This window comes from Salminus brasiliensis, chromosome 23 (genome assembly GCF_030463535.1).
Source record: "Salminus brasiliensis chromosome 23, fSalBra1.hap2, whole genome shotgun sequence".
NCBI classification, from domain to species: domain Eukaryota; kingdom Metazoa; phylum Chordata; class Actinopteri; order Characiformes; family Bryconidae; genus Salminus; species Salminus brasiliensis.
The window spans coordinates 5492195-5514208 of NC_132900.1; the positions used below are offsets into that span (position 1 = coordinate 5492195).

The 22014-nt window shown below is 42.7% G+C and overlaps 1 protein-coding gene across 1 annotated transcript in view; it reads right to left on the bottom strand.

Moving 5' to 3' along the window:
• Positions 1-22014, bottom strand: part of ghrhra (growth hormone releasing hormone receptor a) — a 38582-nt gene that overhangs the window by 7082 nt on the left and 9486 nt on the right. Inside the window, exons 3-10 of the mRNA XM_072668763.1 lie at positions 19136-19243; positions 9466-9566; positions 9131-9228; positions 7202-7334; positions 4869-5022; positions 4575-4635; positions 3586-3655; positions 3155-3246 (exon numbers count right to left, since the gene is read on the bottom strand). Coding sequence (XP_072524864.1) covers positions 3155-3246; positions 3586-3655; positions 4575-4635; positions 4869-5022; positions 7202-7334; positions 9131-9228; positions 9466-9566; positions 19136-19243 — 817 coding nt within the window. The remainder of the gene's footprint in view (positions 1-3154; positions 3247-3585; positions 3656-4574; positions 4636-4868; positions 5023-7201; positions 7335-9130; positions 9229-9465; positions 9567-19135; positions 19244-22014) is intronic.

Below are 22014 nucleotides of genomic sequence, written 5' to 3' on the forward strand. Positions count from 1 at the left end.
GTGAGTAGCGACATAAAAAAGCACACTTAATACCAAGACAAAAGAAGGGGATTTCAATGGAAAGCGTGTGCCATCTACGTTTACATTTACATTAAAGGCATTTAGCAGACGCTCTTATCCAGAGCGACTTACAAAAGTGCTTCACTATTTACCCAAGACAAACCTCAGCTAGTTCGAATAGACTAATAATTCAAAGATCCTCTAATCTTAGACTCTACTAAACACAAGTCAGTAAGGAGACCACTCTGCTATTCACCCAAGTACTCTCAGAAGAGGAGGGTCTTCAGTCTGGGTTTGAAGACAGCGAGCGTTGGACTCGGCCGTTCGGACACCCAGGGGAAGCTCGTACCACCACTTTGGTGCAGAACAGAAAAAATCTAGACGCTTGTCTTCCGTGGATTTTGAGGGATGGCGGGTCGAGCCGAGCCGTACTTGAAGCTCTTGGTGCAGATCGGCTTTTGACCATTGCTGTCAAGTATGGAGGGGCTGGTTTGAAGGCCAGTGTCAGGATTTTGAATCTGATGACCTGGGCAGCATCTACAGGAAGCCAGTGAAGAGAGAACGCAGCAGTGGAGACATGGCGGAATTTAGGAACACTGAAGACGACCCGTGCCGCTGCATTCTGGATAAGTTGCAGGGGTCTGATAGTGAGCAAAGGAAGATCAGCCAGAAGAGAGTCACAGTAGACAAGTCTTGAAGTGACGAGAGACTGAACATCTGAGCACATCTGGGCGGCCTCTCTAGAGAGGAAGGGTCGAATTCTCTGGATGTTGTACAGGAGAAATCTGCAGGACCGAGTTACGTTTACGTTTATCGTCTTGAGAACGATAACTGATCATCCATGACTTACACCAAGGCTTCCAGCTTCTGTAGAAGGAGTGACCAGTGAGTTCTCAAAGGAGATTGTCTTTAGGTTCAGCAGTTCATCTTGCTGCCATCACCTTCAGTGTTGAACGTCAGTATTTGCGGGGTTTGTGTGGATTTCACTCATGCATAAAGGATGCTCTAACAGCAGGAGCATTAGCCATTCTCAGGCATGTCCTAATTGGTATGAACAGAATCTCCTGCTGGAAGCTGAGGAGCACTGTTCCTCTTCTTCCTCTTCACACACACACATACACATAAACCCTGCCTGCGCAGTGACAGTGTTAGTTGAATTCAGCAGATCGAGGGTACAAAGAGTCATCCTGCATGAATGTGAGCGTGTGTCAGTAGAAAAGGCACTTCTGAAGACAGTTTTGAAACGCTACTGCTTGTAAATATTTAAAGATGAGGGTGGCAGTGCAGTTAGAGAGTGAGTTATACAAGCTTGTCAGCTTTTCTCTCACAGTCCTTGTCAGATAGCAATATTGTAAAGCTAGAATGACCTTTTGTATTAGCTGCAACAGCTGGATTAGAGAAATGAACTGAGTATTAATTCGAGAACTGACAGCGCCTCCTTGTGGAACGTTTTGGCCTGCTAAGCGGGAGTAAGTGAATGAGTTAGAAGCAAGTCCATGAGGTGCTTCACAGTAAAAAAAAAAAAAAAAAAAACAGCTAAAAAGAGCGTCCGGTCAACCAGCACCACATCAGCACCGGATCAGCACCAGATCAGCACCAGACGGTCATAAACAAAATGAGACCGGCATATGTTGTGTTTCAAGCGTTTGTATGCTGGTCAGCACCACACCAGCACCAGATCAGCACCAGAACAACACCAGAACAACACCAGAACCGCACCAGACCAGCATAAACAAATTAGGCCAGCATATGTTGTGTTTTAAATGTTGGTATGCTGGTCAACCAGCACCAGACCAGCATAAACCAGCATATGTTTTGAGTGTTGTTATGTTATGTTATGTTGTGTTTTGAGCACTGGTGTGCTGGTCAACCAGCACCAGACCAGCATAAACCAAATTAGGCCAGCATATGCTTTTGCTGGACCACACGAAACCAGCATATGTTGTGTTTTGAACACTGGTGTGCTGGTCAACCAGCTCCACACCAGCACCAGACCAGTTTAAACCAAACTAAACCAGCATATGTTGTGTTTTGAGCATGGGTGTACTGGTCAACCAGCGCCAGAACAGCACCAGACCAGTATAAACCAGCATATTTTGTGTTTTAAGTGTTGTTATGCTGGTCAACCAGCTCCACACCAGCACCAGACCAGTATAAACCAGCATATGTTGTGTTTTGAGTGCTGGTGTGCTGGTCAACCAGCTCCACACCAGTATAAACCAGCATATGTTGTGTTTTGAGTGCTGGTATGCTGGTGAACTAGCTGCACACCAGCACCAGACCAGTATAAACCAGCATATGTTGTGTTCTGAACGCTGATATGGTGGTCATCCAGCACCACACCAGTGTAAACCAGCTTAGAGCAGCACGTTTGGCTCGTGTGCAGTTTGCCAGTGCCGACAGTGGATCTGAGAAAAACATGAATTTTGTTGTTAATATGATTTGATAGGATGAAATGTGCTTAATATGGCCGAGAGGCACGAGTGAACATAGTTCAGAAGGGTCAGTTTTAATTCCAGGCTGACTCGAGTCAACATTTGAGTTAACATTAGGCCCCATTTCACCATTTCACAGTGTTATTCTTCATGGAGTCTTTTCTACTGGAGGCTTTTGACTTACAAGTCACTTTCCTATCTCAAAAACACATGCTAATTCACCACTAGCCCCTAGCTCAGTCACTGAGAGCCAGGGCACTACATTCCTCAGAAGGACCCTAACCGTCAAGACGGCTAATTTAAGGAATTTTAATACTTAAATATTTAACATTAATGTGGAAAATTCAGTTACATCACATCATTACTGCAATGGCTTTGAGAGACCTTGGACACTTTTTCAAATTAGCATTTGATTGGCCTGGGTGCTGATGGCTGCTGGTATCTGGTTAAACAGCTTGACCAAACTTATCAACCAAGTAAGTGAGCTTTGTGGGGATGGTCAAGCTGGTCAACCAGCTAAACCATGTAACGAAACATGAAATGGAAACATACGCTACACCAGTCAAGAGCTAAGCTGGGAGACCTGCTTAACCAGCTGACCAACCGTCTAGTGTATGTCTTCGTCTGGATGACCACTTTTCAACCATACTGACCATCAAAGACCTACCTGGTCCATCTACTCCGTCTCCTTTCCCATTTAAACCGCTCTAATGACTTACATGAAGTGGCCGGTGTCATTCCCTCCCACGCCTGGAGACTTCAGCTTCTGGACCAGGATCCGGATCACGTTCAGGAAGATGATGATGTTGGCCTGAAGAAAGGAAGTAAATGCAGATTTCAACCTGGAGAAGCTGTGCAAAAAAATGTTACCCTGATCAAGTTAAATGAATTATTTTTATTTTTATTTATGAAAATTAAAATTACATAATTAATCCCAGTTATTTTGGATTTTTGGAGTTTCCATGTTAAGCAATGGCAAAAATAACTAAACACAAACAACAACACTGCACACACAACAATAATTAAATGAATTTATTGATTAATAAAACTGGTTCACTTTTTCATCCATATTTCTCCATTTTATCTATAATAAAAATAAATTAAGTTAAAAAAACAAAACAAAAAGACAACAGTTTGCATTCTTACGCACAAACAAGGATGCTGTTATCGGTCCCTTGATGATCCACCAGACTCCGATGTTATCAGTGTCATCCCAGCATCTGTAAAAGGAAAAATACCTTGTTTTGAAGAAGAAAGAGATTTGCCATGAAGCGTTTATGACATAATTTTTGTCACTGTCACACAAAAACATGGATCTCAAATTTTGCTGTTTTTCATCTATTCGCATAACGTGAATCAGGCAGTTGTTCTTTACACTGTGTTATACCAATAAAAACTCTCCAAATTGACTTGAAATAAAATATTTTTCCATTGACCTCCATTGAAAGCCAAGAAGGTTTTTTCCTTCTCCTGTAAAGTTGCTTTTCTGGAGATACAGTGACGACATGTTATGCAGACAATCCAAATACACTATATGGACAAAAGTATTGGGACACCCGCTCATTCATTGTTTCTTTCAAACTTAATGGCATTAAAAAAAGAGTCCTGCTTTTGTTGGAGTAACTGTCTCTACTGTCTAGGGAAAAAGGCTTTCTACTATACTCTGAAGGAGCATTGCTGTGAGGATTTGATTGCATTCTGTGACAAGTGCGTCAGTGAGGTCAGGGTGTTGGATGATCACCACCCCACCTCAACTCCCCAACTGACCCCAGAAGTATTAGAAGGAGCACTATCCATCATTCCAGAGAACACAGTTCTCCACAGCTCAATGCTGGGGGGCTTTACACCCCTCTAACCCACGCCTGGCATTAGGCGGCATGTTGCCAATAGGTTCATGTTCATTTCTACGTACTCTCCAGAGAGTCCTAATCTATTGGCTGTACTTCTCTACAGGGACTATACTAGACTAGCTGTGTGTGTTTGTGTGCATTTGCACATCCGTGTCAGCAATGGGTGCAATTTAAAGTGTCTGAATGTGTTCCTCAGAAGGGGTGTCCACAAACTTTTCGACACATAGTGTATGATTGTGGATAAAATAGCTGTTTATCTAAGGCATGGCTGTGGTTAAGGTTAGCTTACCCTCTGTTATCATAGAAGTTCCTGGTCAAAACCCAAACGATCAGGACAAGCGATGGAACACCTGCAATATAGGAGACAGATCTTAGTGCCAGCGCAGCTCCAGTAATGAAATTCACAGAGAAAAACAACCCAGAATGCAACTGCGAGACAAACACCCTCTCAGGAAAATGCAATTTATGACTTTGATCACGTTCCAAACTGCCAGGGCGTTTTTCAAAAGGGCGCGCTCTCTTTGAAGCTAATTAGACGCCGGCCTTCCTGTGGGCTAAGACCTCATTTCCATGATGCACTGACCCCATCCTATCAGGATGTACCACCAGAAGTACTTCCTCTGGGAGACGAAGGTGAGCGCGAGCAGCGTCTGCAGGTACATGCCCTCCACCAGCAGCCAGAAGTAATTAGCCAGGATGCTGAACTGGAAGAAGGCTACGGCACTCTTACACGCCATCTGGAGAGAACATCACACAGAAAAGAGACAAAGACTGAGCAGTCCACACGCATTAGCACTGTTTCAGAGCTTACCACCAGCTTTCAGAGAATGCCACGTTTAACTGTGGCTCCTTTGAAAGGTTTGTTTCCTTATTTAGACGAAAGCACGTCATTTGAACAGAGGTGTCCAAACTTTTGCATACATCTATTAATGAGCGGAGAGCCCTTTATGGCAGCTGTTCACTCCATTTTTCACAAGAAACTGTGGCTATCAATTTTGTCATTTTTGTCCATAACTGATTAGCCATTACATTAGTACCACCTGCTTAAGGTGCACGTATTTGTCACTGTACAACGTACAGCAAAATGTGTCCTCCGCATTTAACCCATCTGTGGTAGTGAACACACACACACAGGTGGGCAGCCCGGGGAGCAGAGAGGGTAAAGGGCCTTGCTCAAGGGCCCAACAGTGGCAGCTTGCCGTTCCCGGGAATCAAACCCACAACCCTGTTATCAATAGCCCGGTGCTCTAACCGCTGAGCCACCACTGCCCCCACTAATGTTGAGTAGGTTCCATTGTGCTACCACAACAGATCTGAGCATTTGAGGCCTGTTAGTCCTGTCATTTGTGAGGTGAGGTGAGGTGAGGTGAGGTGAGGCCTCCAAGTGCATCAGTGGGTCTTCAGCATCAGGTGCCCATGACCCTGCCTCCGGTTCACCGGTTGTCCTTTCTTGGAGCATTTTTTGGTAGGTACTGACCACTGCGTACTGTTTGGCTCTTGTCAAAGTGGCTGAGATCCTTATGTTTGCCCATCTCACCTGCCTATGTAGATATCACCCCTTGACAGATGCCACTGTAGATGAAGATAATCAATGTTTTTCACCTGTCAGCGGTACTAATGTTATGGCTGATCGTTGTATAGTACGTACTAGTACTCCTCTGGAATTACACACACACACACACACACACATACACAAAGATCTCAACAAGCTGTTTTACTGTAAGCCTGTCGTTGTGGCTCGCTGTCAGCTGAATAACATGCTCCACTTCCCTCCAGAGAGCTTCGTTCCTCGCTGACGGCTTGTCTTTCCGCATCTCTGCATGGATTAATACGCCAGAGGAGGAGAAAAGAGCCACAGCCTCAATAGGACCAGGTTCTTCACTCACTCACTCCTTCTTAGAGATCACTGTTAATCCACCAACGGCCTCCTACAGCGAACTGAAGTGCCCGTAGTTAAAATACACCATATATCCACCCTTTTCTAATGAATGCATTCAGTACCTTTAAGTTGCAGCCATCGCTGACACAGATGTGCAAATGCAGACACACACACACACACACACACATACAGACACACAGCTTGTCTAGACCCTGTAGAGATGTACTGCCAACAGAACAGACTCTCTGGAGCAGATAAACCTGTTGGCACCATTCCTAATGCCGGGTGTGGACTAGATGGGTATAAAAGGGGTAAAAAGCCCCCCAGCATTGAGCTGTGGAGCAGTGGAACTGTGTTCTCTGGAGTGACGGATGGTGCTCCATCCAATACTTTTGGGATGAGTTGGGGAGTCTAAATTGAGTTTGTATGGTGACCAACCAACATCCTGACCTCACTAATGCTCTTGTTACTGAATGCAATCAAATCCTCACAGCAATGCTCCTCCAAATTCTAGTAGAAAGCCTTTTTCCCCTGGACAGTAGAGACAGTTCCTCCAACAAAAGCAGGATAAACCTTTTTTGTTTAATAACCTAGATTTTGGAAGAAACAATGAATGAGCAGGTGTCCCAATACTTTTGTCCATGTGTAAAAATAAAGGAATGATGGCTAGAAGCTTTGCTTCTTGGTTAACTGGCATCTCTGTGTTCTCAAAAGACAATAAATCCATTCGATTTGTTGACTTATTTATTTATTTCCGGACTTTTTTGGCAGAATTTCTTTAATTAGCCCTGTCTTTTTGGACCTCCCTCAACCTTAATGAACAGTAATCTCAAGACTGGACGTCAGTTTTTAATGTTCTGATCCCTGTTGCTGTTTTGCTAAAGCTTATCATCAGAATAATGCCCTTATTATCTCTTAAACATTTATCTGAACGGGAACCTTAGGCTATGGCATGCTGCCACCACCATGTTTAACAGTGGAACTGGTTGGGCTGCTTGGGATGTGTGTGTGTTTAGTTATAGTGCACACTCTCTCACCGTGGACATGAAGCAGTGGTCCAGAGACTCATCGGAGAATAGAACCGCATCTTTGGTGAAGACAGCACTGGCCCGGAGGATGAAGGAGGTGAAGAGGTTGATGTGTATGTAGTTCCTGGTGCAGTGGAACTTCCTGTAGAGAATGTAACAGATATGAATACAATGGAAGCATGTACAGCCTAGCCGCCATCTTTTACCATGCCCGCTTTTATTAAAGTAGCTAGCTATGCTAACCCATGGCGCTATGGGGCACTATATACATAGAAGAGCATCCTGAATCTGTGGTTAAAGGAGCTGAATTAAAAACAAACACCCACCCAAACGTCCAGAGCCAGAATGCTCTTACCCAGAGAAATGGCTCCGGTGAAACTGATACGTTGGGTGTTTGTGAGGCTAATAGGTAAGATGTTCGCCTAAGCACTTCACTACCTAACTCCAGACACGTCCACTTCACCAGAGATTCATAACCGAGTCATTTCTCTGGGTAAGGATGTTCTGGTGTTGGTTTCTCCTCCACAAAATGCAAAGAGCAGATGTTTGGACGTTTGGATGGGTGTTTTAAATGTAGCACCTTCAACCACAGACGCAGGTCCTTTTCTTTGGCAGGCAGTGCATATAAGTTTCACTGAGATACTCCCTCTAACTGAGCATGTTGTACTACTCACTGTTCAGTTATTATCACTGTGGTTATTATCTACATCAGTGGATCCGCTGTCGCACCAAAAACATTGATTAATGGATAATAAGGTACAGACACCGAGAAGCTTTGCTTTAAAGGGCCCATATTTAACGCTGTATTTGAGACTATAAGAGATGGGTCCTTGTTGTAGTCGAGTCTGAGTCAGGACTAGGACTTTGTAGTATAATCAATCCACAACAACCGACCAAGACCAGATTAACATAAAATCTTCATAATCTTCATAGTGTCCAGGTCTGCGTCAAAACCAAGACTTTGTAGCAGAAGTCAAAACTGAGACCAGATTAAGATAAAAAGAAGATCAAGACTTTGTAGAGGTCAGGTCTGAATCAAAACCATGACCTTTAGAGTCCTTTTAGTAAATATTTTGGTCAATTCTAGTCTGGGTCAAGACCAGGTCTTAATATTTACATTTACTAAGTTCAGACCACACCTTGGTAGTAGGTCTAAGTCAGGACTTTGTGGATTAAGGTCTGAATCAAAACCAGGACCACTAGCTTTTACTAGTCTTTTTTAGTAAACCTGTGTAGTCTGGGTCAGGACTAAGGACTAATACAGTTTGAGTCAGGACTTTGAAGTAGTTGAGTCCATGTCAACCAACCGAGACCAGATTAACATAAACAAATGACACCAAGACTTCATAGGCCTAAGTCAAGAGCAAGTCTTTGTAATATTGAGCCTATCAAGGCTTTGTAGTGATCAGGTCTGAGTCAGGACCGTTTAGTAGTCTAGTATGGGTCAAGACTAGGACTTTAAAGTATTTTAGTCTGAGTCAAAAACAAGATTTTGTAGTAATCAAATCAAAAGCCAGGACTTAGACTTTGTAGTATTTTAGATTGTAGTATTGTAGTCAAAATATTGTCAAGACCAAGACAGGACTAAGACTTTTCATTTGCGTGCTTAAATCCCAGACCTGTGTTCTCCCTGTAAAATATCAGTCTGGGTTTGAATTCTCTGCTTTTGTGATCAGTAGATTTACAAAGATCGTAGAGCCTATTCAGGTTAAAGCAGTTTAGCTCTGCCAATTATATTAAAGATGCATGAGACAAAATAAAGAACAGCCAATCAGAACAGGAGTCATTTACATATATCAGTCTTAAAGGCGCAGGGAAATCAATCTGCTTAAATAATGACTGCTTTTACTGCATAAACCCACACAAACCTCATACATAGATCTCAGAGGAAAAAGCTAAATATAACAAATGTATAGTACGGGCCCAAAGCCGTGGTACCTGAAGGACGTGAAGACTATGATAGCCGTTATGAGAGATATCAGTGACGTGGCATATCCTGCTGTGTACACCTGCTTGAAGGTTGAGAAGTAGCTTGTCTGTGAAAACAGAAACAGTGGAAATGGCGGTTGGAGTTTGAGGCACTGTTTATACCGACCTGGTTGCATCTGACTCATATCACATGTTGCTGCAACATCTTCCCCTTTCTCATGATGAAAGAGACAGTGACGTCTGTGGTTTTCATCCATCAAAAAGAAGGTAGTATCTAAGATGACAGTCTAGACATTAAGGTCACAGGGGGGCACAAGAACTACTTCGAACAGAAGCCCATTCACCTCGGATTCAGGTTCAGCGTCATCTCCAAACTCGCAGGCTTCCTCGTAGGGTGGATACAGGTCACTCCAGCCGGCTGCTGTGCAGTTCCTGTAGATGTAGCCTGTAAAGTTCAAAAAGATCAGTCGGAAATGCTCATATTGTCATTTCAATAGACAATACTTCATACTCCTGATTTACTGTTAGTAACAACCATTTTCGAGCCTCCTTTTATCTACATATACTATATACTTAGATTTAAACAATGTGTTTTTTTTACTGTTCCTGTGGCTTTAAGACTGATATATGCAAATGAGCTTGGTTCTGATTGGCTGTGCTTTATTATGAAAAAAAAACAAAACAAAAAACTTTCTTATAGCTAACACAAATGAGAACAGGTCATAGGCTGAATATATGGATAAACTGTATGTAAATCTATTGATTGTTGTGACAATCACTGTCACAATGATGAATAGCTACATTTATAAATATTTTAATTCATTTATTCATTTATTAATTTGAGCATCAGAGGACTGTGTAGGCCTTATTATTTATTTACAGAAATAACTGAAATTATGTCCATCTATTTAGGGAGAGTCATGTACATAGGTGTAAGTAGGGGGGTCTGTATTGTATGTATATATACATTTGTGCTGCCAATTAACCCATCCGTCCATAACCCCTCCTAGCACTAGCAATGCTCCCGACACTAGGAGGGTAAGATCTTGTCCGATACATGCATAGCCAATCACTGCCTCTTTTTCAACTGCCACCAATGTGACATCGCCGGCCAACATTGCTTCAAGGGTGACGAGGGCCAAGAGAGTGCCATCTACCCAGAGAGAGCACTGACAATTGTGCTCTGTCCGACTCCGAACCCTGACCCATAGGCACAGATCCTTAGACCCCAGAGCCTCGCAGATGATGGCAGTATTTGACCGATTCACAAAATCAAGACGTGCAGAAATGAGAGTGACGACATGCTGAGCATGTTTGCTGGATGCAGACGACCAGATCCTCCAGCAGATTATGATTCTCAAAATAACAGACCATTAAAAGCCAGGGTTATATAAAAAAATGACTATCAGAGCCGTAAAAAGGTCAGTATCTGCCGAAAAATCTCACCTGATAATCCATATTCTACTTAGCTTTACAACGTCTATCCAAGTGGACCCTGGCTGGCTCTAAACTGGACATCTGTGAATGTGTCATGTCAGATCGTACTCACTGGGTAATGAGGGCACATGCAGCCAGCCACATACATGTGGTGAAGGAGCAGCTGGGGTGAGCAGTGAAAGTGAAGGGCTGATTCCATTGCATAACAGGATGACCCCAATGGCTGAAATGGCTCTGGGTGGTTCTGCAGAGGTGGATCTCTGGCCTCATATTCATGATTATAAGATACATCATATTCAATACCAGCTTCCCAAATCAACACACACATCAGTGTTCAGATTACAGGGAGTCTGGAAGGGCTGCTCTCCCTTGTAAACAATGATATCTAAGATAGAAACAGCCTGATGAATATTCATAGCTTTTGTGTTGTCCTAAAATCCCACATCCTTCAGTGTTTCCGCTAGGCTTACAGTGACACTAACATAGTGGTGATGTGTTAGTAGTGTGTGTCGCACTGGTGGTACAGTGTGGATCAGACACAGCACTGCTGCTGGAGTTTTTAAACACCTCAGGGTCACTGCTGGACTGAGAACAGTCCACCAACCAGAAACATCTAGCCAACAGCAGCGTCCTGTGGGCAGCGTTCTGTGACCACTGATGGGGGACTAGAGGCTGACCAACACAAACTGTGCAGCCACAGATACCGAGCTTCTGTCTCTGACTTTACAAATAAACATAGTGGATCAGATAGGTAGGAGTGTCTAATGGAGAGTGGACAGTGAGTGGACAGACCCAGTGTTTAAACACTCCAGCAGCACTGCTGTGTCTGATCCACTCGTACCACCATTGCAACACACACTACTTACATACTCACCACCACCATGTCAGTCAGTGTTACTGCAGTGCTGAGAATGCTGACCCACTAGCTACCTACTTTGTGGTGGTCAGTCTTGTGGAGTCCTGATCATTGAAGAACAGGGAGAAAACTGACAAAGTATACAGACTGGATACAGTCTGCAGTTACAGAACTACAGAGTGCTCCTATATGGGAAGTGGAGCTATTAGAATGGGAAGGATATATATATATATATATATATATATATATATATATATATATATATATATATATATATATATATAGACGGAGAGGGAGAGATGGACATGTATAAATGAGTCATGTATATGCTACATCAAACAACACAAATGTCAGTTATGGACCCTGGGGACCTCAATGCCCACTTACACAACAAGACCGCATTCCAAGTTCATGTCATGCAGTGTTCACACAGTGTCAGCGGCAGAAATGGATATGACAATGCTGATATACGACTAAACCTTCAATGCCAAGATAATCATCTCTAAGTACCATGCATGATATCTACTTATGTCACTCTGCCAAGAACTGAGGGAATTAGGTCTCCCGGTTTGAGACTTTAAGCTGTTAACAAGTCAAAAGTGCACAGTCCAGAACACTAAATCTTCCAGTGAATAGAGAGGAACAAGCACAGTGGACACAGTGGGTCCAGAATTCAACTGCACTTCAGTGCTTAAAAAGTACTTTAAAACTGAAATGGAAAAGCGCAGAGTCTTAATATATGTAATGGACCATCCATTACCATCTCTTGTCTTTTATGTATGTAATAAATCTGGTGGCTGTTGGCTCATACAAGCCAAACCTCTCCCTTCCTTAAATTTCTTTGGGAACGTGGCTGTAAAAGTAGGCCTACTGTTTGTCCATTCCAGCCTAAACTCTAGTGTCTGATGTTAGTTTGCTGGTTTGGACCATGTCTTCGGCTTATGATGACTGGGAGAAGACTGGGAGAGAGGAGAGAGAAGTGGCTTCTGCTTTGTGGTAGGAAGCCAGTTGCCCTTCTGAAGTGAAGGCAGGAACTATAGATGACGGGGTTAAAAGGTCTTTACTTTACAAAATAGTAAAGAAACAGCAATTCTGTCTTTTTTTCAAAATATTTATTTACCCTTAAAGACAGAGAAAAGTAGCCAAGGTAAGGTACATGGTATGGACAAAAGTATTTGGACACCTACACATTGCACCTACAGGAGCTGTCATGACAGCCCATTCTAAACCCATAGGCATTATTAATATGGAGCTGGTCCCTCTTTGCTCTAAGCTCTATCAGCAGCAGCAGGTCTGGAGCTCTGCTGCAGTTATTGACTCAGTTGGAGACTTTTCTGCACTATGCTCTGAGCTCAGCACTCGGCCCTGACCCAGCTCTGTAACTTTACGTGGTCTAACAGACACTCAGTGGCTGAGCTGCTCTCTGTGGTTCCTCCTAAATGCTTCCACTGTTCAATAATAACACCACTCACAGCTGATGGTGGGATGTCTAGGAGTTGTTGCAATGGTGGCTCCTATTACTGAACCACGCTGGAGTTCAGTGAGCTCTTTAGAACCACCCATTTTTTCACTAATGTGTGTGAGAAAGGCCGACTGCATGGCTAGGGGCTTGATTTTCTGCTCCTGTGGCAACGGGACTGAATGAAACACCTGAATTCACTGATTAAAAGCTCTGTCCCAATACTTTTGTCCATTTAGCATATCTACACAGCCAGAAACCAGATTTTAGCTTGTCTGTTACTAGTAGTACAAGTTGCACTACTTCCATAGTAATTTACCATAATAGATATTCTGTCATAATAATCGTTAAGCCAGTTAAATGTATACTATATGTCCACATGTTTGTGGACACCCCTTGTAATGAATGAGTTCAGCTACTTCAAGTTGCACCCATTGCTGACACAGATGTGCAAATGCGCAGACACAGCTTGTCTAGTCCCTTGAGAGAAGAAGTATTGCCAATAGAATAGGACTCTCTGGAGCAGATATACATGAACTTACTGGCAGCATGCTTCCTAATGCCAGGTGTGAGCTTGAGAGGTATAAACCCCCCAGCATTGAGCTGTGGAGCAAAGGAAGAACTGTGTTCACTGGAATGATGGATGGTGGAGCTCCATCCAGCACTTTTGGGATAAGTTGGCCAGTTGGAAATGAGTGCAATTAAATCCTCACAGCAAAATCTAATAGAAAGCCTTCTTTCCCTGGACAGTACAGACAGTTACTCCAAGAAAAGACAGGGTAAACTCTTTTTTAATACTCTTGTCCCAATACTTTTGACCATATAGTGTGTTTGCTGAATGTAATACAGAACCAAATTTCCCAAGCACAAGCTCCACCTGGATCTCTTAAGCCGTAAGCCATTAGCAAGTTAGCAACAGGCCATGCTAAGGTTAGCTCAAGCTGTTTGGCTTCTGATTATCGCACCTGATTTTGGTGTGACCTGAACCAGGACTTCTGTGTACCATTAGACCCCCACTATCTATCCATCTCCAACTGTCCATGCTATGATACTGATTCCACAGCACATCTCCGAGCACTGTATCCCACTGTAAACCTCTTTTTACAATCCTGGCAAAACCCTGGTGCACACTCGCCCCACCTGTCCAGAATCAGACAGGAAGTAGGACAGATCTGCACAGACGAACCGAAGGGCTATATTCTCTCTGCTCAATCCCAGAAGTGCCTGATGTCTGTGATTAAGATTTAAGGTGGGTTTACCACAGTGCAGACCTGTGGTCAATAACCCTGCTCCACACTGAGAGCTGAGCATTTTAAGCTCTAAGCACTAACAGTGGATTTAAGAACATCGACACAAACAGCCAGATTAGAGCGACTGTGTAATCCCATGTCTCTTGTGGTATTAGACCCAAAAAAAGTAATCAAAGAATCACAGTTCACAGGCACGGAGGGGGGGCTGTGATGTCATCAAACCTCCAGTCCTGGACTAGATGAAACATTTGTCTGTGTATTTTTTTTTAATAATGGTCTTAGAGATATTTCCTTGGACATATTATCATGTCTATTGTCCAGAATCATAAAAAAAATACATTTTTTGGGTCCAAATTTGTTTTTCACACTGGACCACCGGACCGCTTGCCCTCGACCTGATGAAATATTGAATATCCTACTGATTATACGTTGTGTGCTGTGGGTTATGCAACGCTTGGTCAATGCTTTAGTTTTCTTACTATGACAGATTAATAATCTGGCTGTGTCTTCATCCCAGCCCCCATGATTTGTTAAGGCCTTTTGATCAAATAAGACAAATCTGGTTGATCTTTCAAACAATCCACTTTTGGTCTGGAATCACACCAACTTATCCAGTGTGAAAAATCTTCACAGCATCCGTTGGTGCACAAAAACCAACACATCACTTCAGTGGCTGAACTTCCATCATTCCACTTCAGAATCAAGAAAAAATGCCCCCCAAAAAATGATATTACCCAAGCAACACAGTGCCAAACCTCAAATGTCCATAAAGATACATTATATGTCCAAATGTTTGTGGACACCCCTTCTAAAGAACGCATTCAGCTACTTTAAGCCGCACCCATTGCACCACACAGCTTGTCTAGTCCCTTTAGAGAAGTACTACCAATAGAATAGGACTCTCTGGAGCAGATAAGCACAGACCTATTGGCACCATGCTGCTAGAGAGGTATAAGGCCACCCCCAGCATTGAGCTGTGGAGCACTGGAACTCTGGAATGGTGGAACCATAGTGGTGCTTCATCCAATGCTTTTGGGATGGGTTGGGGAGCTGTGGATGAGGTGGGGTGGAGGTCATCCAACATCAAATGCAATCAAATTCTCAGGGCAATACTTCCAAAAACTCTTTTGTAAAATGAATGAGCAGGTGTCCCAATACTTTTGTCCTTGTAATGTATGCGCATGTTTTTGAGCATGCATTTTTCTTCTAATATGGCTTTTTTTAACACACTGATTAGCATATGCTATCCTTCTTGCAACACCGGCAAGAATGTACCTCAGTTATAGCTGAGCACCATTCAATCAAATATAATAGAAATGAAAAGCTAAGCGCTCCTCATAATTAATCTCATTGATTAATGATGAGGGTTTGTTCGTTTATCCTTTGTTCACACTGTTTTTTAGTCTTTTAGTGGTTTAAAAAAACATCAGTCACAAACATGTATGATTAGCATGCTAATTACAGCTCAGCACAGCTAATAAACAGCTCATAGGATAGTTAACAAGAACCTCTCTTCTTACAGTGTGGCTTTTTCAGCTTTGGTGCAGGTTAGGGATGATTTTCAATGTGTAAAATGCTTAGTTTTAATGAGAAATGGAGAGGGATGATAATAAATAAACTGTATGAAATATTTTTATCTATAAATCTGGAAACAGAGATGGGAATCAGAAATAAACACTGGAATAACACAGAATTCCTGGAAGGAAATATGACCCCAGAAGTTGTGTCAAAGATGGGCCCAACACACCCTAGTTCATGTTAGAGAAATTGTGCAGCACAAATCATATGGAAATCATACTCATTTTACTATATATTCAAGCTACAGACCTTTGGGAAAGATGATTGAAAGAAGGGTTTCAACAGGATATCCCACAAAATCCTACAGTCGCAATACTGGGAGTAATTCCTGAAGGCATAGACGGGAGGTCTAAGAAATATCTCTTAGGAATAATATTCCCAGTAGCTTTGAAGTGCATTACAATTAAATGGATGACACCAGAACCCCAGAAGGTAAACCCACTAAAAGATAAACAGAGCACAAGAGACGTGGAGGAGGACATTGCTTGAGCAGCCTGTGGAAATCTCTGGACCTTGGACGTTTCAGTGAATTCATGGCAACCAGTTCAAGAAGGCCTAAGGCTTTTGTAGCCACCGTCCCAGGTGTTGTACATGAGGTTAACAAGGGGGGAAACGGCTACAGTGCGCATGCTCAGCCACTCTCCAGAAGCTTGGCTGCTGACAGGGCTCTTGGGCGGAGCCCTGGGATTGCCCCAGGGAAGAGCACGAGAACGAGGTCCTGACAACTACACATATAACCTATGGATCCAAAGGGTTTGGGATGTCTACCAAATGGAGCAAATAACCTATTCATTAAGATTACAGAAATTGCTATTTTATTAAGCCTAGTCATTGATTTATTAATACAATAAGTTTATTTCTGTTTGGATGGGTTTTCTCCTTTATCTCATTTATTTAGATTTATTTATTATATATTATTTTTATTTTTTTATTTTATTTTTTTATTTTATATTACATATTATGCTACCTCTTATACCTTATATTTATGTGACTATTATGTCCTGTGTGTTAATATTATGTATGGAAATACTCTGTCCTATGACTTAAAACGAAATAAAAACTAAGCTTAAAAAGCTAAAAAAAAAAAAAAAAAAAAAGCCTATATGTGCCCTGCAGATTGTCCCTATTCCCAACCCAACTGATGCAACTAATTAAATCCTGAGCTTCCAGGTTTCCAGGTTCAAATGAGTGTCAGAATGTACTACTGACACCAGAGCCTTTAGTTCTACTGGTACTAGTGATAAGTACTGATAACAGTTCTGAGCACAGAGGATAACTGTTCTGGTGACTTTTCCACCTGGTTTGGCACGGAGCGCTCATAAAGCCGGCTGTGCCCAGTTTTCCCAACATGGTTAGCTAACTGTACTTGGGGTCACAAAACAGTTCAGCGGGAGCGGTAGGGATCCGCTGATTGGCTCCACATCTGTCACCTTTGTACTGCAAAATCCTGGGTCTTCATATTTTCAGTACAGACATTCTGTGTCTTCATGTCACTTTTCCATTTGGCATTTAGTTCATACACTCAGGATCGAGAGTTAGCATGCTAACTCGCAGGGCATGCTAACTCGCAGGGCATGCCAACTCGCAGGGCATGCTAACTCGCTGACTCTGGGCAGGAATGTGAGACTGAACACATCCGACAACAGCAAGTGGAGACAGCAATGTACCTCTGAAACTTTAGCAACACAGCAAATCTAAAGGGTCCACACCGGCAAGGCCTTAGTAACCATTTGAACCTGCAGTAGAAAAGAGGCCCTAGTTTCAAGTTCAGAGTACTTCCAGTACTTTCAGGCACATTTATACGTCCTTTACAAACGAGGTAACCGTCACCGTCCACATACTTCTATGCATTCTTTACGTTAGGGTGGATGTTAAGCAATTCATCCACTAAAGGGCAGTTTACAGTCAGAGATGTTCCTAATGACAACAAATATGGCATTGAGTCTTCTGCAGACACTAAGCAATATCAAACGAAATCAATCAATATTAGCCAGCTGAGCTATGGAGTGTAAAAATATATATTTTTAATAATATTAAAAAGTCATTTAGGATCGAGAACCAACTTCCCCACTTGTTAACACGACTTCACTGACTGTTCAAGTGCATTTTACAATTGGTACGAACAGTATTTCCCAGGCAGCCTTGTAAATGGTGGTCTGTTAGACCATTCAATACATAAAAAAAATATCTATTTCTGTTTATAAAAAATGGTCATATTTGCACAAACTATTGGCTACACCTCCCCCATGATTCCCAGCTGTACTGCTCTGTTCTGTCCCTATCCGTAAGCTTTCAGAGAATACTGACAAATGCAGAAACCTGGCCAAAATGAATGCAGAGCTGGGACAGAAGACTCCATCCATATTCTAAATTGAGCATAAAAAGGTCAAACACTTTGTGTAGAGGCTCACAGAACTGCAGAACCCTTCTTACTCTTACGAGTAGGCTTCTGTTTTGCAGTGGAAAGAGGCCACAAATATTCCACCAGGCTACAGATAGCTCCAGATACCACACCGTACTGGTGGAACAGCACCATGAGCGTTCTCCTCCAAGCCCCATTAGCTGACATGTGGAGACCTAGAGGACCTCTGTAGTGGAGTTTATTAATGGTTTTAATAAAACGACTTCACGTGGTTTCTCATAACGTAACTCCTTCCAATGTAAGGCTGCTTTTTCGCTGCCAGGGAAAAGGAGGGCAGGACGAACCCCCTGCAATATTTTTAGCACTAGCTTACTCCCTGACAGCTCCTCTGGGGCCCTGTGCAACAAACACTGCAGCCCAGTTCACAGAATTCTGTAGGCCACTGACCTGTAAAGTGCTGTGACCTCTACGCTGTCCACTGGGAGGGGCACCTGAAGCCGCACAGCTCTAAAGTTCATTTCTGATTTCCCTGGAAGAGCTGGACGATTCCAGGCACTTTAATATCCAGCTTTTCCATTTAGGTCACAGAAAACAGGCTGGGCTGGAGATGCGTTCTGAGCTCTGCTAGCACTTGGTGTGTCTGCAGCAGGACAATGAGACTACGAGTATCTGCACCATCATTGAGAGCCAGTGACATGTGCAGACAACTGTTTTCAAGCATCAAAGGGAAGGATATTATGCTCCTGAATGGAATTTTACAGGGGTCGGTGACCCAATTTAGCATTCCTCCAAAGTGCCAGCGGGCCTTCCTGAAGATGTGCTAACAGTAAAGTAGCTTTAGCAGTAGTGAGCTGATTCAAATGAATGTGGCAGACGGAAAAGCTCAAACCCAACCGCTCTTTATTCCCGAACCAAGCAGTTCCGCCTTGTTTTCTTCAGGAGGAATCGGTTTGTTAGCATGCGCTGTCCTGACCCCATACTGCACCTCGGTCCACTGTCCTCACAAGATACAGCATAAACAGCTCCACCTTTTTGGTCAGTGGATTGAACAGTATTCAGTAGTGAAGCTGACCTTGCTTGCTGGAGAAGTGCTGGAAGACTTCGGAGCAGGACACATTGACCACCTGGCCGACATCTGCTCTGAGCCAGCATCGTATCTCGTCCCACTCCGTCCTGCAGCCTGAAAAAAAGTTTAGATGTAACACCAAAGTTAAGGTGAGGGGTCAGGCAACACGGATTATTACTCACGTCTCAATTACTGTGGGTTTGTTACTGGGACCCAGTTGGGCTTCCCGAATGGGCATCATCATTACAGCCCACCCCAATTTCACTGGGATCCCATCTAGGCCTCATGTGTAGTGTACAATCCAGATGGGGCTCATGTTTGACCCCTCCTGGTCCCATCGCATGGAATCCGTGGACAGAACCTTCTGCTTCACAGTTGGGCTACCCCTACAGACCTCACACTCGCATGTTATCTGGGGAGTTTGCAAACCTGTACATCTCCGTCCACTATTTCTTGCTACTGTCCTTCTATTAATCCACCATCTCAATCAGTCTTTATTTATTCAATTTCCTGTCAAATCAGCTATTAAATTCATGTTCTGCAGAAATCTAAAGACGGAGATCTTTTCACCCCTCCAAAGTTCAGTCTTAAGCAACAGAGCATTTTCTGCTTCTCACAGTCCAAGTCCTCCCAAACACATTTAGCAATGTTGAGGCCTGCTCTGGGGTGGTCAGTCAATCAGCAGCTTGCTTTTCTCAGAGCCTATCAGAGCCCACCGTGTTTAGTCATCTTCTCCAAGTGGAAGGATGGACACATCCACTAGTGGACTTTCTGAAAGACCTGAGTGACTTTGACAAGAGCCAGATTTTGATGGCTAGACACCTGACTGGATCAGAGCGTCTCCAAAACAGCAGGCAGGTTTTGTGGGGTGATCCCGGTATGCAGTGGTCAGTACCTACCAAAAGTGCTCTAAGGAAGTGAACTGGCAAAAGGGTCACGAGTGCCCAGGGCTCACTGAAGTGCCTGGGGAGCGAAGGCTAGCCTGTCTGGTCTGATCCCACAGAAGAACCACTGAAGCTCAAACATAATTTTGGCCATGTCTTGTGGAGTACGTGGCTCGGAAGGTCAGAGATGTTTTGGTGGCACCAGTAGGACCCACACAGTATTGCACAGGTGGTTTTAATGTATTGGCTGATTTGTGTATGACAGCCATGAATGTACATTTTTCATTTACAAATGAATTAGGACTCTTCAAAAGCTTCTTCTCCACTGTTTGTCCACTCAGGGGTCAAATATTTCACACACTGGCCTGAAGGCCCAAGAGACAAACTGACCTGACATTGGCCAATCACGACTTCTGTGCGTGTCAATTAGTTCATGGTGTCACAGAACATCCATCAGATGGTCACTAATTTTAGGACATTTCCTTAAAGGTCAGCGAGCTCTTGTTTGTAAGCCTCCTGGCACATTGTTGAGGGTCATACTGACTGACGGTCATGTGAAGTAGGTAGTATGTAGCTGATGACCAGTGCTGTTGAGCAGATTATCATCAAATACATACATTAATAAGGCACAGATAGATTAAAATGATGCTATGGGACGCCCTTGAAGGGCCTGATACAAATGTGCCTTGAGGACTCTGTGGCTTTCTGGAGGCTGACCTAGATTGCAAATTTAGAGGCACAGCATTTATTTTAGATGGCCAGGTTTGGAACTGGAGCATCAGTTTGTTTATTTGGATCTATGTGATGAAATGTGTTCCCGTTGACCAGGATGACCGAGCTGTATTGAGCTTGGTTCCCTTGTCCTTGCTTCTTGCACCACTTTAGCTTGACGTCTTATTTTGATCTAGTGGGACTAGTTCAAGTTCCACTCCACCTTCATTTGAACGCTGGCTTAAAGAGGCTGCCTTATTTCTCTACCTGGAACAAATAAGACACTTAAAGATAATACACGTCACTATACTTGCATATGGGCCTATTTTTTCTCTATGGGGTCAGGAAGATAGATTTTCTTTTATTAATAATAAATATTAATAATATTAATATTATTTATTTGTTTTTTTTTTTTTTTTTTAAAGTTGGTTTATTTTTATTTGTATTATTTTTAAATGTACAAAATTATACATTTTTTTATTGTTATTATTATTATTATTATTATTATTATTATATTTGTTTATAAATAATATACTATTATATTATTATTAATAACAATATTTAATATTACTATTTATATTTATTTAGATACTTTTTTTATTCTTTTATTATTATTATTATTATTATTATTATTTTTACAATTATTTTCTATGATGTTATATGGTGAGGAAGGGTGAGAGGGTGAGGGAGGGTGAGAGGGTGAGGGAGGGTGGGTAGGGCAGTTTGGGTTGGGTAGGGGGGGTTGGGGTGGTTTAATTGATGGGAATATCTAAACAGGATCCATGCATGTATCCTGTTTCTGCTTTGAACGCCCTTTCTTTCCTCCTTTCCAATCAGAAACAGAATAGTCGAGAAAAAGGGTATTAGGCTTGAGGCCTAAATGACTATGTGGGTTTGAATCCCATTTCTGGTAGATTCTTAAGATTCATGGTTGCTTTTAAGATGCTTTAAATGGTTCACTGCCATAAAAAAGAAAGAGTGAGTGTGAAGAACCTTTGTCTTAGGAGAAGGTCCTTTAGACCTTCATAAGGTGGTTCTTCTATAGCATCAGAAGAGCTTATTTTGAATAGCATAAGGAGCGTAGCACATAAATGAAGCCTTCTATACGTTGCAAGAGGTTAGCATTCTAAACCTGAATGTGGGAAGCTGTAAGACAGGGTTGAGAAAAGCGACCGTAAACTGGATGTGATGCATGACTGCAACTTCATAATGAAGAAAACATGACGGGAAAATGTTCAGGGCTTTGGAGACTAGCCTCCACATTAGAGTGCGTTTGGTGCTTTCAGAGGC